Here is a 17,205-nt window from a genome sequence, read left to right on the forward strand (position 1 = left end):
AAAAAGGCAAGGCATTTTGAAGGTTAATGTTTTTGTCTGGCTGCGGATCACTTGGTTGGACACTTGAACACTTGACACTGCTACTCATTTTGTTAAACATTAAAGTGCCCATATTATGAAAAAAAAACACTTTTTCTGGGATTTGGGGTGTTATTTTGTGTCGCTGGTGCTTCAACACACATACAAAAAACTTGGACTTGGAAAAAAAAACATCCATGCTGTTTTGAGTGAGCTACGGGTTTCTGAATGTGTGCCTTCAGTCTTCAATTTGCCTTCAGCCTCCAGGTGAGCTGTTCAAAATCAGGGCTTTTTACGTCACTAGCCGAAACAAGGTGGCTAACGGTAGCATGCTAGCTCGTTCTGAATGGCAACAACACACAGTAGTTCACCATAATCTACAAAAGAACTACTTACATGTCCCTGTTCTGCAGGTATTCCACGCAAAGTTGGAAGTGCGCCCTCGTTGAGAAGAAGTCTCCCGGCTAATCCTGCCTTTTCTCTGCTTCTCTTTACAGTCATCAGATTTACCTATCGTATAATCAATAATATAGTGCCTCTCCTAGTTATGCTGTTATAATTCTAGACTGCCGAGGAAGTTCCTTCTTATGACACGCTCTTTTCTTTTGTTTCCTTTTATGCACATCCTGTCTCAGAAGTGCTTGTTACTCACCTAGCTCTGGGGAGTTTACTCCCCGGAGTCCTTATGTTTCTTCTTCGCCCAGAACATCGCCTCGGATTAGGGCGACACCAAGACCTGGGTCTTGGGTGCAGCTGTGGCTATGGACCTGCTACACCCTGCTACGCTCTGCGATTCCCTGCAATGCCCGGCTACATCCTGCTGCGTCCACCGCGTCCACCCATGCTCTGCTGTGCCACGCTACATCCTGTACCGTCATAACCCCAACCGTCAGACACCGCCCACCAAGAGTCTGGGTCTGCCGAGGTTTCTTCCTAAAAGGGAGTTTTTCCTCGCCACTGTCGCAATAGCCACTGCTAATGCTTGCTCTTGGGGGAACTATTGGAATTGTTGGGGCTTTATAGAGTGTGGTCTAGACCTACTCTATCTGTAAAGTGTCTCGAGATAACTCTTGTTATGATTTGATACTATAAATAAAATTGAATTGAATTGAATTGAATTGAATTACTACTGAAGTTGTACAATTATGAACTTGAAAATGAGCATAATATGGCCACTTTAAGAGTATTTTGGGTCAGGAGGTGTAACGCTGCATACTGTACATACTGACCAAAGACATTTCACTAGGACAGTAAAAGATCTCACTGTTCCCAAGTTGCTTTCTTTGGCTTTGTTCCATCTTGGTTCCAGCCTACGGGCCCGGGTTGGGACAATGTTATAGTCATAGGACCACCAACTGGCAACAGGAAATTAACCTCATGTGACAAACATCATCTGATTTACATCTAGATTTATTTATTTGATTAGAACAATGCACATTTATCAACATTTCTGTAAATGTGCCAGTGTTAGCCAGACAGCTAATTTTCAACTGTAGTCCCAGTTACCTAGCATGCATTTCTTTGTGGTGGGAGGAAACCGGAGCATCTGGAGGAAACCCACGCAAACATGGGGAGAACATGCAAACTCCACACAGAAAGGGCCCTGCCTGGACCGGGGATCCAACTCTGCAGTGCCAACTTGCTGTGAGGCAAAAGTTGCCACCGTGCTGCCACACATGAAATTTACACTGTGTGATCTACTCTTGATACAGAGCAACATAATACATTTTTAGTGCAAGTTGTCTAATGCCACACGGTGGACACAGGAAGTGATCCAAAATTTGCAATACATCATCTCCAGCGCCTCACACTCAAGACAAAAGAGACACAACAGAAAAGTAACCTTAAAAACGTATTTGAAAAAGAAAAAGCTTCCATTATACATTGTCAACCTGAAAAAAGATAATCTGGCATCTCTGTAGCTCTGAAAATGCCCTGATGTTGCTTTACCTTGTCTCATGAACACATACCAGAGAGCTATTCTATATCGTTCCTATTTTTCTCACCTCTTTGCATCAAAACATTTCAAAACTATGGTCTGTGGGACTGCGTTAAAGGAAACATCAGCAATAAATAACATTATTGGAGTTAAAATAAAAAAAGTGTACAATTTTCAAAATATTATAAACAGATTAATATCTGCAATAATAGAGTTCTTCCACTAGATACTGTGTGTCGTTTCAGTGTGATCACAGGAGAGGTTTTACTAACAGCATCAATGCTGCCATCTGCTGTCCTTCTGGTAGTGTTGTAGAGTTTAGGAGTGGGGGATGCTTTCAATCTATGGACCTTTTTCACAGCAGACATTTTGACTTGTCATAGTAGGAAAAGCACAGCTGAAATTGATAACCTTAACAATGGCTCAATTCCATCAAGTGTCCCAGTAAGCTATTTCAGTGAGTCAGCATGCACAATACCAGGGCCTCTCCTAAGAGGAATGCAGCCATCATTAATGGTTTTGAATACACTTGTGCTTTTCCTACTATGACATGTCAACATGTCTGCCGTGAAAAAGGTCTATTTTCATCCAACCGATGCCACAGCTACGAACAGCAATGTTTGAAACAGCAATTATTAGAAGACATAATATTCGGATAGGGAGATGGTTGAACAACATTTTCAAGTCACAAAAAGTTGACTATAATTTAGATCTTTGTTATAGTAGAGGAACATGCAATACTAAATGTTAATTCTTGACATACTTCCTACCAGTTTCGGGATATTATGTCAACCATTAAGAGATGAGATAAGATTAGATCATTGTCTCCTTTAGGAGAAATTTGTCTTGGGCATTGGAGAAAACACAGGTGACGTAGCAGCAAACAGTTGCTCCATTAACACACAATATAATCGTATACATGTGCAATCAAACTACAGCTAACATTCAGTAACACACACAGATCCATGTACACCAGGACATACACACCAACAATATTGCACATTCCTCCCAATAAAAGCCATAACATTGAATATTGCACACTTCACATATGACTATTTATTGATTTTTTGATCACCTTACACATAATAAAGTGCAAAGGGGGAAACAATCAGGTAGTAAACATATCAGGGTCTTAAACACACAATTACATAATCACAGTCAATTCATGTTGTCGTCTCTTTTGGAGATTATGCCACATGGACCAGCAGAGGGCGTCATGGTGCCTCAGTGTTCTGGATCCTGACAGAGAGAAGAAGGTCACAGGTTCAGTTTCTGCTCCCTTCTCCATCTTCTAACTGTTCTTCGTTGTTTAATTCACAGTCAGGTGTAGTGGAATTTGAATCTGAATTACTTTTCTATGAGCATGCATGTTTTTTTGTGTCAGAGAAGAAGTACCTGTGCACGGTGAGTCCTTTCATTCTGCCCGTCACATGCTTGTACAGGCCCCCAGAATGTTTGTGCATTAGAACAGTTTAAGATGTACCGAGTTGGCTACATTTATTTTTGATGTTTTTTTTAATTTGTTTTCCATAGATTAAATCTCATACCATGACTTTTCATACATCCCCTTTTTGTATAAACCATAGCTCAGATTTATCCTCAAATTTCACCTGTGTCACAGTCTGGCTCTGTGTCCAGATGCCCTCGGACTTTTTGTAAAGACTGGATTTGGTTGTATCTTTTCTGTTTGCTGTTTGTTTTTTTTCCTCCTGTGTTAATGTGCTGCCTTTCCCTCCTTTGCCCATCTACACACCTGTTCTGAATCAGCCTCATTAGTCCTGCCCTGAGCCCAGAGTGTTCCCAGCCAATCAGCTCCCTTCTCCTGCCTAATTATCTAATTCCCCTCACCTGAGCTTCTCTGCCTATCTCTTCACCTGCACTTCATCCCCTCGTTAGATTCATAATAATAATAATAATAATAATAACAATCTTTATCTATAGAATACTTTTCAGACAAAAGATGTAGCTCAAAGTGATTGACAATAAAAGGATTAAAGGCAAATAGGCAATAAAATTAGACAATAAAAAAGACAGTTGATGATAAAATATATAAGTGAAAGTCAAAACATAACTATCTTTTTTGTATTGTACAGTTATACTGACAGGTGTCCACTCTGTTTAAACCAATAAAGGTAGGCTACCTACGTAACAGAAACACCTATCCATAATGAAATACAGTTTCAACAAAAAACGGATGAGTTTTCGCAGGACTGTTGTATTAGACTGCAATAGTTTGGGTCCTAATGCAACTGGACATAAATGTGCATAGGCATAATTTACAGGGGGGATGGGGGAGTTACAACCACCCCCCCAATAATCAAAACTAGTTAGTGCAACCCACCCCAAAAACCTATTCTTATTTTCTTTACACAAATACAGACATTTGCACTATGAAATTGATGCCGAAATATTTACCAGAATGCAGAAAATTAAGTGTTTGACGTTCACAATTTCAATTTTGTTCAAAAGTGGAGATCTCAACCACCCCCGCCCAATGTTGAACTCAAAGTTACACTCTTGTAAATGTGTATTACTTAAAGGTGCTCTAAGCGATGTCACGCGTTTTTTAGGCTACAACATTTTTTGTCACATACAGCAAACATCGCTAGCTGCCTGTCCCCTGAACACACTGTAAAAAAATGCGGTCTCTGTAGACAGCCCAGGCTCCACAAACGGCAACAAAAACAAACTGCGCCAACCTGCACCACCAAACATAGCAAACTGTCTTCCAGCCAATAACCGAGAAGAAGGATTTGGTTGAGTCATGAACGTGCATTGTAGTAGCCTACGTGCTGTAGGCAACGCTGCTGCGGTGATGGCTCAACCAACTCCTTCTTGTCGGTTATTGGCTAGAACACTGTTTGTTATGTTTTGTGGCGCAGGTTGGCGCAGTTTGTTTTTGTTGCCGTTTGTGTCTACAGAGACAGCCGCGTTTTTTTACAGTGTGTTCAGGGGACAGGCAGCTAGCGGATAGTGAGAAGTTTGCTGTATGTGACAAAAAATGTTGTAGCCTAAAAAACGCGTGACATCGCTTAGAGCACCTTTAAATTAGTAATTAAGTTAAGTAGCAGTGCATGGTGCAGACAACGAATAGATGCCACATTTTTTTTGGGGGGGGGGGCAGAAACAGTTTTAATGTTCAGCTGCAGAATCAACAGAGCCTTGGACTCTCTGAACCCACCGGACGTACTCATGTTAAATTTTTAATGTCCAGTTGTCCTTTGTTAATCAGCCATTCAGCCCCCAGAGACTAAAAGCAAAATTATAGAAGCACTTCAGAAAATGACAGCTGCGCCATTGAAATCCAGAGGTAATTTCCAATGCGTGTCCACAATCCTTTAATTCGCTCCAACATCGGCCCATCAGAGCTGAGGGCAATTGTTGCGACACCCCCACCCCCTGCCTCCCCTGGGACTTTGTCACATTCTCTCTACCACCCTGCATTCAGGATTTGCCCCTTTCCCCACCCCCACTGACAGGATACTATCCAAACCCCGGTATCCTGCAGCACCAAAGCATCATAACCTGCTTACATGTATTTAGAGAAAAATAAGGGAGGAAAAAAGAAAATGTGAGCAAAATCGTAGCCAGAGAATTATAACATGCTTGGATCTGTTATGTTATGAGTGGGAGGTCATTACATTTGTGTTTAATTCAGTAGGAAATGGGCAAACTGACAATGAATTCCTCATTTAAAGACCTGCACCTCTCTAGGCACAATAAAAAAAGAGCCATCCTGAGTTCTTTATTCTGAATATTATATTAATTTATAGATACATCAAAGCGTGTGATTTTATGACTGTTTTAACCATCGAACCACAACCACTGAAAACATTGTGCTTTTGCAGCTGTGGCTCCTACACTAACAACTGGATCAACTTTATTGTGTTCATGTTTCAAGTTTTCAAACTCTTTACAACTTTACTTGTCTTCTTGTCATTTTTACTTTGTTTCTGATGGATGGTTTTGTAAAGGGAAAGAATTTATAGTACAAAAAGTCAACAGCTTTTTTTTTTTTATCTTATAAGACAAAAGTAAAAACGACAAAAGACCTTTTGTTCTTTCTTTTGTATTCATAAATACCATTATAAGAAATAGCAATGCCACAATGTTCTGAACACATCTGACTTGTATGATCATCAGCAGTAGCAAAAGACACCAAAAGTAAAAAAGTGAGTATACGAACAATGTAGGAGAAAAGAAAGAAGGGCCTCAGTCTGCAGAATATGTTTGTCCTTCTCTATTTTGTATTCCCTCCACTTATCATTTAAAGCCCTGCGCTCTCTAGACACCCTAAAAGACATTCCTAGGAGCCATCCTGAGTTCTTTATTCTAAGTTTTTATCAATTTATAGATGCATCCATGCGTGTGTGATTTTCTGACGGTTTTAACCATCGACCACAACCACGGAGAAAATTGTCCTTTCGCAGCTGTGGCTCCTACACTAACAACTATCTCAACTTTATCGTGTTCATGTTTCAAGTTTTAAGACTTTTCTTCTTGTCCTTTTTACTTTCTTTCTGATGGATGATTTTGCAAAGGGAAAGGATTTATAATACAACAAGTCAACAACATAATTCATCTTATAACAAAAGACCTTTTGTTCTTCCTTTTTGTATTCATGAACAGCATTATAAGAAATAACAATGGCACAACGTTGTGAACACAACTGACTTTAACGCTCATCAGCAGAAACAAAATACAGCAAAAGTAGAGAACTAACAATGTAGAGAGGAAAAAAAGAGAAGTCATTCTCAGTCTGCAGAATGTGTGTCCCTCTCTATTTTGTATTCCCTCCACTTCTTTCATTTGTTTGCTATAAGTTTGACTGTATTGATTTAGAAGACATTGCATATTAGGCAGCGAAGGTAACTGCGCTGCATGGCACACGCAGAGCTCACCACTCAGCCATGGGGAGTGAAACATTTAACCATAAGAGAGATAAGATAAGTTGGCGGCTACAATAGAAATTAATTCAGCATGTTTAAGTGCAGCTGTCTGGTCACCACTGAGCAGGTGCCACCCCCACCCGCCTCCATCTATCCATCCATTCATCCATATACACCCCTCCATTTCATCCATGTAGCTACACTTCACTGCCGGCCTGTAATAAATCCTCAGAGTAAGTATGCCCTGTATGAATTATGATCTCACTGAGCCAATTCAGGGTGATGATTATGGTTCTGTCCCTCCATCTTTCCATCTTACAACCAACACTTGACCTTCCTCTTTCACATAATCCCTCCTCCAATTCTTTTGTCACTTTATCCCTCCATCTCCAACCGGAGGCAGACTTTATTATCAGGCAAATACGACACCCGCCTGAGGCCGTGCAAGAGACATGGAGCCCCAAAAGCAAAAAAATAACTATTCTTTTTAGCATTAATAAATGTAGCGGAGGACAAGTACAAAGTGGCATGAAAAGAAAAGACTCAAATAAAGTACAAGTACCTCACATTTGTACTTAAGTACAGTATTTGAGTAAATGTACTTAGTTACATTCCACCACTGAGTATAACCTTTAACCTTTAGTCTTTTAACCCTTAGTCTATAGGGGCTGAGTACACGATGGTTATATCCTAGACGTCTAAAACATGTTTTGATCCGAACTGCAGTGGTGGAATGTAACTAAGTACATTTACTCTAGTACTGAACTTAAGTACAAATTTTAGCTACTTGTACTTTACTTGAGTATTTTCTTTTCATGCCACTTTCTACTTCTACTCCGCTATATTTCAAAGAGAAATATTGTACTTTTTACTCCACTACATTCATCTGACAGCTTTACTACTACTACTACTACTACTTTACATATTAAGATTTTGCACATAAAACACATGTAGTTTATAAAATCTGATGTTTTATTATAAATGAAACTAGCCAACAGTATAATGGCCTACGAGTCCAGCTGAAGTGATTAGACCATTAAACACTTAGTTGATTGTACGGAAGAGGAATAGGACCACATGTGAATAAATGTATTGAGTTCTGAGTTTAAAGTTAGAATTCTGACCTTTTTTTTTTTTAATAAAAAAGAAAAAAAGTTGACTTCAAAATAAAGAGTCAGAATTCTGAGTTTAATCTCAGAATCCTGAGAATAAAGTCAGAATTCTGAAAATAAAGTCAAAATGTATTTTCAGAATTCAAATACATTTTTTACGTTTGGCCCTAATTCTCTTCCATATAATTGAAATAACCGTTTCCAGTTTCTAAAATGTGAGGATTTTTCTGCATTGAGTACTTTTACTTTTAATACTTTACGTACATTTTCCTGATTATACTTACATACTTATACTCAAGTAACATTTTCAATGCAGGACTTTAACTTGTAACAGAGTATTTCTACCGTGTGGTATTAGTACTTTAACTTAAGTAAAGGATCTGAATACTTCTTCCACCACTGTGAATGTCTTGACGTCTCAATCAATGCTTACAGGAGGAGTACACTTCTGCATCTATAGTCAATTACAGTTAATAAACTTTGTGTGTTTATAACTTAGAGTCTCCAGTGAAAGATGCTCTTGTTATGATGCTTTAATTAAGTCCATAATCCTTTACATACAGATATGGTAGGAACAAATACGGTACACACACACACATCACAAACTATATTGCATGCAGATAACAAATGGTCCACAGAACATGTTGGAAATGAAAGAATATGATCCAGGTGCTAAAAAAAAACCTGCGAACATATGGTCCTTAAAGAAAAAGGGTGAAATTGAGGCCCCTTATTTAGCCTCAGGCCTCCCCCAGTCCACCCCCCAAATCCCCATCCCTCCACCCTTCATCTTAACACGGCCCTCCTCCCTCTCACCTCTGTTTATTTAACCCTCCTGTTGTCCTCGGGTCAAATTTGACTCGTTTTCAAAGTTTCTTTATCTGAAATGTAGGTTTCTTTCAACTGAATTGCCCGACAGTTAAATTAAGGATCAGATCACCAGTTTCATAGAATGTTGGCTGTTTTTCTCAATTTTTTTTAGCCTTTGAAAAAAAAATGTAAATGGTTTCAAAACAGTATTCGAACTAAACTTTGACAGTCTGAGATTATCCAACAACTTTCCTCTGATCTTAACTGTTAGTCAAAATAATGTCATCATTTTTCAATTCCAATTTTGTAATTCCGTATAAATAAGGTTTATTGATCATGAATTCCAAGAATACGTATACAACTGGTGGTGGTAGCCTAGTGGGTAAAAAAAGCGAGAATTACGTACAACAAAAAAAGCATTAAAAAAGTGTTAATTTTCAATTTGGACCCGGGAGGTACAAGTGCATGGTCGACAGAGAGACAACACAAGCGTTACGTTGCCTCTCCTCTCCTCAGCATCCTTTCTCCATCCCTCCATCCACTCTCCACTTCCACTCTCTTTTTTTTAAGCCTCTACAGCTATTCTCCATCTTTCTGCCCTCTCTCTCTCTCTGCATCCCTTTTTCATATCTGTTGCCTTTTCATCTTACACTCCACCCCCTCCTCCCACCACCTCTTCCCCTCCCTCCCCCCGCCGATGGCGTCCATACACCGACGGGGAGCACAGACTCTAGTTGTCAGTCACTTTCCCAGCGAACAGACGGCGGCAGCAGCAGCAGCAAGAGGAGGTAATCCCCCCCCCCACCCTCTCTAGTCCACCCCACCCCTTTCTAGAAACTGGTGGCAAAACCACGCTCGCATGACACCTGTGCTGCTGGACTGGACACTCTCCCCTTTTTGTGGTCTTTGTGAAACACGATTTAAGATCTAAATTCACACCCAAATCGTGGATGGTGCTGATGAGAATCAGTGGTGAATGAAACGGGGGAGGGGGGGGGGGTGTAGACGCGGAAACAAGCGGACAAATCTGTCTCGATTGACGGTGACGGAGCGGTCGGCACCAGCAGCAGCAGCACCAGCGGCGGCGGCGGCGGCGGCAGCAGCAGGAGCATCAGTCGGTCGGCGGATGGAGATGCGTTGTGAAGGCGGAGGGATGATGATAGTGATATAGCAGGTGCTGCAGGGTTGTGCCGCATTGCCTGGCCGCCGCGAGCGACGCCGGGGAGACGGTGATGCTGTCGTCGTCGTAATTGTGTCACAGACAGAGAGGAGAGGCTTTGACATGGAGGGAAGCGGCCGCGCGTCTGCGTCTGTGAGCTCAGGCCGCCCGGATCAGCAGGTTGGATGTACCGCCTGAAGCCTGGAGAGAAGCACCTGAGTCATGACATATGCTGTACGTGGTGGGGGAGAAAAAAAATTACAACAAAGTTGAATTCTTGACTGTGGAATTGCAATGTTTCTGTGCGTAAAAGTGAACGGCCCATATGTGTGTTGAGGATGCATCATAGGAGCATCATAGCAGCAGCGTCTGTGCCAGTTCAGGGTGGATTACGTGTACAGAGCAGCAGGCCTCCATCTGGAGTCAGCTTGTGATCAGTGAAACCATACAGAAAAAAAACCCAAAACATTTCATACACTTCACCCTGTTGCTGTTGGGGGAACAATTGATTGTGTTTGACTGGAAGCTGGTTGTGGAGGGACAGCTGTTGCCAGAGATGACTCACTTACAGACTGGCCTCTCTCCAGAGACCCTGGAGAAGGCCAAGGTGGAGCTGAAAGAAAACCCGGAGACTTTACATCAGGACATCCAGGAGGTCCGGGACATGATCATCACCCGGCCGGACATCGGTTTCCTCCGGACGGACGACGCGTTTATCATCCGATTCCTCCGGGCGAGGAAGTTCAACCACTTCGAGGCGTTTCGGCTGCTGGCACAGTATTTTGAGTACCGACAGCAGAACTTGGACATGTTCAAGAACCTGAAAGCCACAGACCCGGGGATCAAGCAGGCCCTGAAGGACGGTTTCCCCGGCGTGCTCTCCAATCTGGACAGATACGGCAGGAAAATACTGGTCCTGTTCGCAGCCAACTGGGACCAGAGCAGGTAATAAAGAGGATGAGGGCTGGGGCTGCACAGTCTGCGTTTAGGTGATCTGATCAAACACATAAAGAGCAGAGGAGAATTAGTGTTTTCAAATCCACTGTAATTATGTGGAGTCTGGTTTGTGGAGCTGTCCATTCAGCACCACAGCATCATTGTTTATTAGAAAATAATAATAAAATAACAATACATTTTATTTGTAGAGCACTTTTCATTCTTAAAATCAGTCCCAAAGTGCTACAGAGTAAAACAAGATTAAAAACGGGTTTAAAAAAATACAAAATTGACGTGAATGTTTGCGTAAAATGAAAGGTTTTTAGGCCTTTTTGTAAGGGTCAGTGGTTTGTGGAGCCCTCAGGTACTCTGGGAGGGAATTCCACAAGCGAGAAAACTACAGGAAACCAACTCGGCTTTCATCTTTATTGGAGAAAAATGCACTACATGGTCAAAAGTATGTAGACACCAAACAGCTACGGGCAATTCTCTGCTGCTCTCGCAGCCTCCAGTCTTCCGGTTTCATTCTTTTCCACCAGATGTTGAAACTTGGCTGCAGGGATTCGCTCCCCCTTCAGCCACAAGAGCATCAGGGAGGTCAGACTCTGATGTTTGGTGATCAGGTCTGGCTCACAGTCGGCGTTCCAGTTCATCCCAAAAGGTGTTGGGTGGGGTTGAGGTCAGGGCTCTGTGCAGGGCAGTCAAGTTTTTTGTCACCAAACTGGGGGAAAGTCAAGTCAAATTTCATGTATACAGCCCAAAATCACAACATTTCCCTCAAAGAGCTTTGCAATCATATGACAGCCACTACCCTTAGATCCTCTGTTCGGATAAAGAAAAATACATGTTAGAGGGGAGGAAGGAGGAATCCTTCATCCAGGATCGACAGACATGCAATATATGTTTAATCTACGAAGTAGACAAAAAGAACAACGTAAGGACACAATTAAAACCATAATTTTATGCACCCGGCTTTGAGCACAGGGGCATTATCATGTTGAAACAAAACAAAGGGTCCTCCCCAAACTGTTGGCCCAAAGCTGGAAACAGTATTGTCTAAAATATAATGGTATGGTCGCATTTAGATTTCTCTTAACCCTTGTGTTGTCTTCCATTCAACCTTGAGAAAAATGCTTTTTTTTCTGACATTTGTGACGCCTTTTTTTCACAATTTGTTTTTGCTTTTTCAAACGTTTTAAATTTTGAAATTTTTGTTCCACACATTTTCAGCGCATATTTCTACGTCCAATATTTTCTGATATAAAACAAAAATTTAAAACGGGCCAATGTGACCCGAAGTCAACACAAGGGTTGGAACTAAGTAGTTGACCAACCAATAAAAAACAGTCCCAGATAGGTGTACATGTGACAGCATGTCCACATACTCAGTGTACACTTTTATTTTTTAATAATTCATATTGTTTTGAGTGGTTTAAACCAGGGTTTCCCAACCCTTTTTTTACCCTATAACCCATTAAAATAAAGCATTGAATCACCCATCCAGACGAGTTAAAAGTATCCATATTCACCAAAAAATAAGCACATTTTAGAGGAAGAAAATGCATTCTGCAGTGTATTTTTGTCTACTTCCCTTCTCTGTAAATCATCTCCAGACCCCTGGCTGTCCATTCAGTCCAGTGCTGACTCGTCTCTCTCTCATATGTGACTACACAGTCTGCAGTGACTGGATCAGGGTTAGCTAAGGTTAAAGGTAGAAATAGAGTCATGCAATAGGGATGATGTATTTCATGTGGCTTTAATAAGGGATCAGGCCTGCTTAGCTGCTTAAGTAACTATAGATTTCAATGTGATTTTCACCTTTTTGTCTCCTCATAATTCAGTTCAGAAGCCTTGGATTATCCAGACAAAATGTTACTGGGCCTGATCATAGTGCTGTATATCTGATTTAAAAATATACCATATACCACAAAAGTTGTTAAGCCCGGTGGCAAGTGTCTTTTTTTCGACAAGGGCCCGGCTGGGGCCAGTCCCAGACCGATGGCAGCAGAGCCCAATAGTTTCAGTGATACCAAATAATGGACAGAATCGCGAAATTAAGAATTTAAAAAAGCCAGACAGACTCAACAGGGCTCTACATTAAGTCAGTGCTAAAAGCTAGCTGGAAATTTGAAAATATGATCCGCCTTATTTTCCAACCGAGCCACCCCACTGTAACTGTAGTTTAAAAAGCGTCCAAAAAATACATTTGAATTCCCCCCACCCACAATGGCTTAGGCCTGGTGGGGGGCAATTTAGGCCCGGTGCACCACCGGGCTTGGAATACACTGGGGGAAACCCTGGTGCTACATCGCTCTATCATGATTGTTCTAGAAAATGTAGACATACAGTACAGTAGACAAATCATGATGTAATAGGGAATAATGTGCCGTTCACATGATCTTTCAGTCATAAGATCATGTGAATTTAGTGATTAATTTACTGATTCATTTCTCCTTTCTGAACATGAATCAATCTGTGAAATCTATTTCATGTCGGACTTGTTATCCTTGTCGTCATTCTTCTTCTATTCGCCACATTTCAGAAATACTTGCGGAGCTGTATGTTACAGTAGACATCGCTGTAGACTTAACTTGTGCTTTTGTCTATTTAGCTACCCATTAAGCAAATTAAGAAACAGGTTTGTTATCGCTACAGGGGAGGCAAAAGGTTTCTTCATAGAGAATCAGATTAAAAATGAAGAGGGAGACAAGCTAATGATGGCAATAACCAGTGGCGGAATGTAAGTACATTTACTCCAGTACTGTAGCCTACACATCTGAGGTACTTGCACTTTACTTGAGTCTTTTCTTTTCATGCTACTTTCTACTTCTACTCCGCTACATCTCAGAGAGAAATATTGTACTTTTTACTCCACTACATTCATCTGACAGCTTTAGTTACTTTACAAATTAAGATTGTTGCACACAAAACACACATATAAATTAGACTATCCAAAAACATAACAACCTACAAGTACAGCTGAAGTGATTAGACGATTGAACACTTTTTTCCCCTCCAATGTTAACACTCTTTTTGACACTTTTGTTGACGCTTTGTTGCAATACTGTTATTGAGGTATTTGATCAAGAATATCCTGATATCTGATTTTCTCCATATCGCCCATCTCTACTTATAGCTCAATTTTTTTTTTTTTGTCGATTGACTTAAGTACCTTAATATTCTCTCTTCACTACTCTGTCCAATAAAATCCTGTTCTTCTGTTTTTCTCAGATACACATTTGTGGACATACTGAGGGCGATCCTGCTGTCGTTGGAATCTATGATCGAAGACCCGGAGCTGCAGGTCAACGGCTTCATCCTCATTATCGACTGGAGTAACTTCACCTTCAAGCAGGCGTCCAAACTGACTCCCAGCATGCTGCGGCTGGCCATCGAAGGGCTGCAGGTAAGACGCTCCGCTCTGCTGACAGAAAGCTTCGTTGGCGTTGTTGTTATTACGGTTGGTTAGTGGCGTGTGCAACGGGTCTGACTTTACTGGAGTCTGTGGGTTGCATCCAAAGACTTCAGCTTAATCAAACCTTATCTATGGAAATAACCTATTTTGTCATTTCTGTCTCAGGACCAGTCTTGTATAAAGTAATTGAAAGCAATACTTGAGTAAAAGTACAAGTATCTTAGCAGAAAATGACTTTGGTAGAAGTTAAAGTCTCCTTTTAGAATAATACTTGAGTAAAAGTCTCAAAGTATCTGATACTTACTGTACTTAAGTATCAAAAGTAATTTTCTGAAATCAAATGTACTGTAAAAGTAAAAACAACTTTAATTATGAACTTTATGGCCAATAAGTTGCCAATAATTATGCTGAAATGTTAAATTCTTTACCGCTCATAATGACAAGACGACACCGCCGTCATTAAATGCTGACTGTGGCGATATCAACATGCAATATCGTTTACGAAAAAGTATTTTTTTTTTTAACTCTCTTTATTTGCATTGCCTTCCACCTTTTCGTTCAGTATTTGTCTCTTTCTCGCTGCGCGCACACACTTACAGTCTGGAGCCGGCTGACCTCGCTCTGTGAGTCGAATGTGAGTCTGTCTCTGTACACGGTCCGGTTCTGGTGGTTGATTAACGCAGATATTTGCTGATTAGCGCTCATAACGGGCCGGATGGATAGCCCACTGCCATGAGTCCATGAGGCAACTGTCTGATTACTCCACATTGTTAATTGATATTTTGTGATTCATTTCTGAATCTGCCACGTTCTCTGTCAGGTAAATATATTAGCACAATGTCTTCCTCTGATGTAGAAGTACACTGTAAGTTAGTAGTAGGCTATACAGTGGAGTTGCATTTTAAGTGGTTGGGGTCCTTCTGTAAGTAATTTTTGGGTACAATTTGGTTCTGGAGAATTCTACAAGCAGCAATACTACAGGCCGAGCAATCGGCCATTCCAAACAGGCACATTTTCAACGGGCCCTGTACTAGTTATATTAAAGCAGACAAATATCTACAATTTGTATATAGTGTTTTTTTCTCATTTGCTGAATTTATTTCACACAACTTTCAGTTGCAAGTGATTCGTCAATTACAGTAATTCATTATTAGTAAGTAATTCATCTACAACAACTTTAATAATACCAATTATTTTATCAAAAGAAAATGTTAAACATTTGCTGGATCCAGCTTTTCAAATCTGAGGATTTGATGTAATTTCAGCCAAAATAAGTAATCTGAAGACATCACCTTGACCTGGTGTTCTATAGACATTTTTGACGGAAGAACTTGGAAATACAATTGACAGATTAATTGATATTAATAATAAACTATAGATGATCCCAGCATTATCTCATCATCTAGAAATCTGCAGTCTTGTCTTTTTAAACAAATCATTTCTATGTTGGTGCTGGAGGAAAATCTACAGCAGCAGAACCAACCTCCAGCCTCCACTGTGCAATCAACATGTTCCACTTAAGAGCAAGTCAAGCGCGGCGTTAAAGCCACCAGCTCTTAAGGGAATAATGACATTTCAATTTTGATTACACACCGCTGTTTGTTTCTTTCGAGGTTGGTTTGGCAGGTGATGATGCAAAGAAAGTGATTGTTTTTAATGGTTCTCTGTTTGGTTTTCTTAAATTCTCACTTTCTCTAATCAGAGTCCAGGTTTTCCTCATGTGGCATGCAAAGAACAGGGATGTGACAGTGCTTATTGGATTTCTATCTGTGTGTGGAGGATTTTTCATGTCATGAGAACACATTAGTCCTCTCAGTTGCAAGGACACCTTTAACATCATTATTAAATGAGTTAGAGGGGAAGAGTGTGTCCTATGTTAACCAGCCAAACCCGAGAGGTAGGTGTGTGTGTGTGTGTGTGTGTGTGTGTGTGTGTGTGTGTGTGTGTGTGTGTGCGTGCGTGCGTGCGTGTTATTGCTTTCTCAACATCCTTGTGAATCATCTGCCAATTTGTGTTGGGCTCCATTAGTCAAAGTGAAATCTAAGGGGAAGTGTTTCCAGAGGGAAATGTTGAGTAAGACGCAGCGAGGTCTAAAAGATTATCTGATGTGCTTGTGATGGATGCCAAACTGTCAAAGTTGCATCACTTGAATTTAACACTAAATTAACATCCTAGATTTCTGTGTTAAAACTGACAAAATGAGAGGAGCAAATCGTATCCCTGAGGGTAAAAGATTTTTTTTAACGTAACTGTCCTACTTACTGAGTATTTGAAATTCAAATTTCTTCTGTTAGCAACCATAAACATTTTAGTTTTATAATCATTTTGTCAAAGACATTTCTGATTACGAATTTGAACGGCATCAAGAATGGTTGTGAAAAAAAGGGTTAATGTCTAATCGTTTGATGTTTAACCGTATGACTTATTTGGTACCAAATGAAATGTGGCGAACATCGAGTGTCTGGACCCTGAGGTCTTTATTTAGGTAATGTGGGGGGTTTTAGCTACCTGTTACAATGTGTAATCTTCAATTTCTGTGGAAATCAGGAGTAGAAAATGGTTCTTCAGGGTAGTGATGAGTCTATATGACTATACCTGCTTACATTTGGAAATGTAGGCCTTGGCTCCAGTATTTTTCATCCTGAACTGCAGGAAACAGAAACCTTCTGTGGTATCTTGGGGAACAAATGTTTCAGCTTTCTTTCAGATTGAGGGAACAAACTGTAGATGCCAGCCAACGCATCACTGTGACGAGTCCATGTATAACACCAGGGCTGTAGTCTAGTCCACCTTTGTCGAGTCCAAGACAAGTCCAAGACCAGGACTAGTCGAGACCCAGTCAAGACCGAGTCCAAAGAGGTCCAAGTCCAAGTCAAGACCGAGTCCAAAAAAGGAGTCAAAATGAGAGACAAGATCGTAGAAAGAAA

At 40.7% G+C, this 17,205-nt stretch overlaps 1 protein-coding gene and 1 long non-coding RNA gene across 2 annotated transcripts in view; one reads left to right on the forward strand and one right to left on the reverse strand.

Annotated features, from left to right (window-relative positions):
- Positions 1 to 2,604: 2,604 nt before the first annotated feature.
- Positions 2,605 to 3,813, reverse strand: LOC118493864. Its single transcript, XR_004895906.1, has 2 exons — positions 3,353 to 3,813; positions 2,605 to 3,196 (listed from the first exon to the last, which is right to left on the reverse strand). It is a non-coding gene; the product is annotated as an uncharacterized LOC118493864 (long non-coding RNA).
- Positions 3,814 to 9,532: 5,719 nt separating this feature from the next.
- clvs2 (clavesin 2) overlaps positions 9,533 to 17,205 on the forward strand; it is a 40,890-nt gene continuing 33,217 nt past the window's right edge. Inside the window, exons 1-2 of the mRNA XM_031316232.2 lie at positions 9,533 to 10,872; positions 14,095 to 14,269. Coding sequence (XP_031172092.1) covers positions 10,484 to 10,872; positions 14,095 to 14,269 — 564 coding nt within the window. The 5' untranslated portion in view covers positions 9,533 to 10,483. The remainder of the gene's footprint in view (positions 10,873 to 14,094; positions 14,270 to 17,205) is intronic.

The sequence above is a fragment of the Sander lucioperca genome, chromosome 19, assembly GCF_008315115.2.
Source record: "Sander lucioperca isolate FBNREF2018 chromosome 19, SLUC_FBN_1.2, whole genome shotgun sequence".
In the NCBI taxonomy this organism is placed as follows: Eukaryota; Metazoa; Chordata; class Actinopteri; order Perciformes; family Percidae; genus Sander; species Sander lucioperca.